Source organism: Chanos chanos, chromosome 7, assembly GCF_902362185.1.
Source record: "Chanos chanos chromosome 7, fChaCha1.1, whole genome shotgun sequence".
NCBI classification, from domain to species: Eukaryota; Metazoa; Chordata; class Actinopteri; order Gonorynchiformes; family Chanidae; genus Chanos; species Chanos chanos.
This window is the reverse complement of record NC_044501.1, coordinates 17,880,490-17,885,489: the sequence shown is the minus strand read 5'-3', so window position 1 is coordinate 17,885,489 and position 5,000 is coordinate 17,880,490. Positions and strand designations below refer to the sequence as shown.

The 5,000-nt window shown below is 38.7% G+C and overlaps 1 protein-coding gene across 1 annotated transcript in view; it reads left to right on the top strand.

Annotated features, from left to right (window-relative positions):
* Positions 1 to 5,000, top strand: part of grapb (GRB2 related adaptor protein b) — a 12,008-nt gene that overhangs the window by 1,754 nt on the left and 5,254 nt on the right. Inside the window, exons 2-3 of the mRNA XM_030779608.1 lie at positions 3,122 to 3,219; positions 4,566 to 4,685. Coding sequence (XP_030635468.1) covers positions 3,122 to 3,219; positions 4,566 to 4,685 — 218 coding nt within the window. The remainder of the gene's footprint in view (positions 1 to 3,121; positions 3,220 to 4,565; positions 4,686 to 5,000) is intronic.

Sequence of the window (5,000 nt, the reverse complement as noted above, 5' to 3'; positions counted from 1 at the left end):
TAAATCCACCTTTAATGTGTTTATCCGGAGCACACTTTTTATATGTGTGTACATTTTTTAAAGAAGAAATAAGACCTCATCCCAGATCTCCCATATGGACCAATTTTGCGCAGTCTCTTTCTGATATTAGGCTCATGTACATTGACATTAATTGTGGCCAGAAAAGGCAAATGGTCTCTTGATACTATCCTGGGGTTCTTTGAGACTTCTTTGAAAAGTCTTCCGGTTGTTGCATGAGCTGAATTTGGCAGGAGAGCTTGCCCTAGATATATTGTCCTATATATGTTCCATTCATAGGTAGTCCAATGTACTGTGAATTACAAAATGACTTGAAATTGTTCTTACTTCCTTTGTGACCTCTTCCATGAACATGAGTATGAACATGTTCTACTGAGAACCACAGACTGCTCCACTGATATCGTACCATATATCTATGATATTGTACCATATATCTGTATGGTTAAGACCAAATCAAAGGAAATGTTTCTCTTTTCAGTTTTACTGAAAAGAAAAAGTAGTTTAGGCTCTCCTAAGCTACTCTCTTATGATTTACCAAGAATCTGCATCAGTTTTGGTATGTCTGATACTAACTGCATTCAGTTATAATCAGCAATCATCTCAGAACACACTAAAGCTAGATAGTAACCTTTTCTAGCTTGAGGAATTGACTGTGATTAAATAAATTACTGTAAAGTGTATTTTTAATACTATTTATTCACCCCCCCCCCCCCCCTTAATCCATCAATGGCATTGAAATGATGAGCTATCTGGGTCTTCAAACAGATTTTAAAAAAAAACTTAACTTTTCAGATGATGAACTTACTTTTTCAGAGGACTGTGATTGCTCTCTCACATCCCTGATGTTTAGTTATTTTCAATAAATAAATAAATCCTCTTTGAAGAGGATGCACGACTGAGGTGAGAAAAGAAAAAAAAACTTCAGTCAGGGATTAAAAGCACTAGTAAAGGATTTCTAAACCCTAAAAAGGATTTCAGAATTCAGGATCCAGGAATCAGATTGAAAAAACTGCCTTGTCAAATGATTAGTAGCCCTGTCATGCTTAATAGCAGTATAATAGATTTACTCTAACGCTATGTGGCAGAAAGATTTCAGTCAGTGAGTTCCTTTGAGTGCATGACATGATCATTCTTTTGAACTGCACTCTGACGTTGTCCATTAATAGAGCTGCCACAGTGACAACTCTAAGTAAGACAGTACAAACAAAGAATTTTGCAGGCTGATGTTAAGTGCAGTTCTGTACAATGCTACAAAATATAACTATAAATGAAGATGATTTATTAAAATATACCGTCCCTGTCATTTTTGACAGTTCAGGCTACTGAACTGAGAAAAAACAAACAAACAAACAAACAAACAGTGAGGGTCCATGACATTCATATCACGAAACCGTCTGCTCAAAGTCTGCAAAAGGATGAGATCCACTGTATATGTCTGCAGCTGTGAGCTGGAAGAGGAAATTGTTAAAGATAGGCAAGAGGCAAAACAGGCAAAAAATGCATTGCCTTTCCAACATCATTGCTATTCATGAAAGTTAAAATCCCCAGTTATGAAAATGTTTATAATATAAATAGATAACTAGACAGAAAAGTCTGGAAAGTAGAGTGGCATGGTTTGTGATCATAAAATACAGCTGAGCAGAACCACTTTGAGTTATTTGAGTTACCTCGGTTAGATGAGGAGGTAACAGTGATTTGAAAGAGAATGATGATTGGGGATCATTTGACAGGAAGGTCAGTGACAAAGACCATGCAGTTTCCTGACTTTTCTTGACAATGAGTGGCTGACTTTTCATGAGCAAGGTGATATTTGTCTTGGAAATCCAAGGGAAACATACAATCTGGAGATCAACACTAGGATGAAGTGCATTTAGAACTCCAATAGTTCTATGCATTTGTTGGATATATGGCAAGGTGAACCAAAGTTGTTCTGGCAGCTTGTGGAAGTTGAACGCCCTGTAAAGACACTCTATATTGGCATTTGTTCTGTTGTATTTTGATAGCTATCTATATGTTTCCTATCAGAGGATCCACTCCAGACTGGATGCCGGCCAACACTCCCAAACAGAACTGGCCCACAGAAAGAATCCCATTTGTCAACATATCGCTGGAATCACACAGTGTATTTAACCAGTTAATTAAACCTCAGAGGTAGCTAAACAATTTTATGACTCCTTTTTTTTTATATATAAATGGGAACAGGTTCTGGGGGTGATTATTTTGTAAACAGATGGTGAGTCTTTCTTTGGTACCTGAAATTGTTGTAATTTGGTGTTGTCCGTGCCTTCATAAATGATGATTGTTTTCACGAGTGATTCAAGATGGGCATTACATAAATCACAGTGTCTGATGCTCTTGTTCCTAGAAAGCGGCGAGAGCGAAAATCATTGCAGTTTAATGCAGATAATCCAGATTATGGTTGACTGAGTTTCCAGTGATGGTGACTCGATCCTGAGAATGTAGTGAATGCATAGAGGAGAGGCAGGGGAGCTGGGAAGCTTAAACATTTTGACCTGTTGTAAAATATAAAAGTGGTGGGTGAGATTTCAGCTAATGCCCATGTAGGAGATGGAGTTACACCACCTCCTCATTTCATCTCTCCATAACCTTTGCTCACTGATCAGTTACCTTCCCAGTTAACCAGGCATAAGCTAAAGCAGTGACGAAGCATTGAGCATTAATAGGGATGTAGTATGTGTAAAACTGAATGGAAAAGTGTAACACTGATGAGCCACTAAAGCAATGTAATGCTAATATCTTGGTAACACGCTCACATTGCTAGTGTTCACACTGCTCTGTTTCCATTCAGTTTTTGTGTTTATTTCCATTAGAAGCTAGTGGAGTGCTCCACATAGTCAGAATGAAATAAATTCAAAGTTAGTTGATCGTTCTCCTATGGCTATATCAAACAGAGATGAACAAGTAAGTCAAGTTAGCATCTGAACAACTTGGGTCTTATCCTTATGATTTCATGTGGTAATGTAACATGGACAGCATTCCTAACTCTCTCTCTCTCTCTCTCTCTCTCTCTCTCTCTCTCTCTCTCTCTCTCTCCCTCTCTGTGTGTGTGTGTGTGTATGTGTGTATGGGTGTGTGCCTTCAGATCACTAACATGGATGATGACCCAAACTGGTATACGGCTGAACTCTTGGGCAGACGGGGCTATGTTCCTAAAAACTATATCAATGTAAGACCACATGCGTAAGTATCGAATGGGATGTGAGTTTGTGCAGTTGTGCTAGCGGATAAGGACTTCAGTACAATCGGGGGAGATCGCATGATAAATATGCAGAATCTTTCAACCATCATGTCTTAGAGAGAAGTCAGTGCACACCACTCCATTTAGGGAGACAGGCCAGTGAGAGTATTTGACGCTAAGGTTTTAAGTGTCTGGAATTCTAGTAGTCATATCCAAAAAAAAAAAAATATTACTAGATTTATGAATGAGATTTATTTTGTACAACTATAAACTTTAGTGCTAACTGTACCACACCACCACATGTGGGATTCATATAGGCAATTTCAGTGTTAACTGAACACTCTTAGTGTCTTTAGTGCTGGTAAATACAGTAAAAAGGGAAACCTCCCCTGACCTTCAAAGACCATTACAGAACAGTCAGAGCCAATATTCAAAACATTTTCCCAAGCAGACACTCTAGATTAGAAAAAATTTACACTCTCACTCACAGTCTAATATGTAACATAACACTAACAAGTATGTTGGCTACAGTTGATTATTAGTTACACTTTGCTTTTTCTTTCAGTAGAAACTGCATCAGTAAATGACTTTTATTTACGTGTATGCAGTATTTCTGTCTGACAAAGCCTGACTTCACCAGAGAAACGCTGAGTCCTATGTTTAGCTTCCACTGACCTGTAGTCAGCTCTGCATCACACTTGGGCAAAGTAAATAGTTGCAACAATAAAAAAACATTTCACCTGTCAAATTTTGATGCTGAATTACGCTAACAACCTGCTAACACTTAGGATTTCACTGTATCAGGTGAGTACAGTAAGACAGCAGTTTTCTCATTTACTGTTCCTGTAAAATTAAACTTGTAAGCAAAGACCCTGATCAAATGAAATGTGTAAGCTGTAAACCTTACATAAACATGGTTATCATAGTCCTCTTTACACTGTTCCTTTTAACAGTGAATACAGTTTGCATTATTGCCTATTGAATTATTTGTAACTTTAGATTTTAAATTGGCGTGTAATCCTTGAGGGTCTTCAATAATGCAAATATTCGGTGCATTTTTGAGTCCTTGATCTACGCAATAAGCTATTAGATTTGCATGCGTTTCCCATCGCATAACTTCAGTTATTTCTCTCCATGCACACATAAAATATCAAAAACAGTTGCTAGATGCTGTTTGCCACTGAAATGTTTATCAGAGAAAAATTCCCATAGGGCATTTGGTCTGTAGTGAATACCCTGTAGGACACTGACTTGTCTGAAAATGTGTAGCTCAATGCAGAGGGAGAGTTCGCTGGGTCCAGAGTCAGTCCTGGCTGTTTGGTGTGATGTTGATCTTTTTGACCCGTAGGTGGTTTGTGGGTGGAATCTCGCGTCAGGCTGCAGAGGGACGATTACGGCCATTAGAATGCGGTGCCTTCCTGATTCGAGAAAGCGAGAGCACGCCTGGAGAGTTCTCAGTGTCTGTCAGGTTAGTCACACAAATATAACACACAAAATACACACACACATACACATGTGTGTGTGTGTCTGTGTTTCTCTGTGTTTGTGTGTGTGTGAGCAATGATATCTGACAGTTCATTAACACATACTCTAATTGGAATCGAGTGTATGGCTGTGTTCAAACCCTAGGGCTCTCAGGCTGCTGTGATGTAACTCTAATGCTTCAAGCATTCTGGAATGCATTTCAAGGGTTCTGTGGTCTTTCTGGAAGATTCTAAAGCTTAATACGGTGCTTGAGCACTTGGTCCATTTGACCTCCTTACCCTCAGTCTTAGTTGTTCTC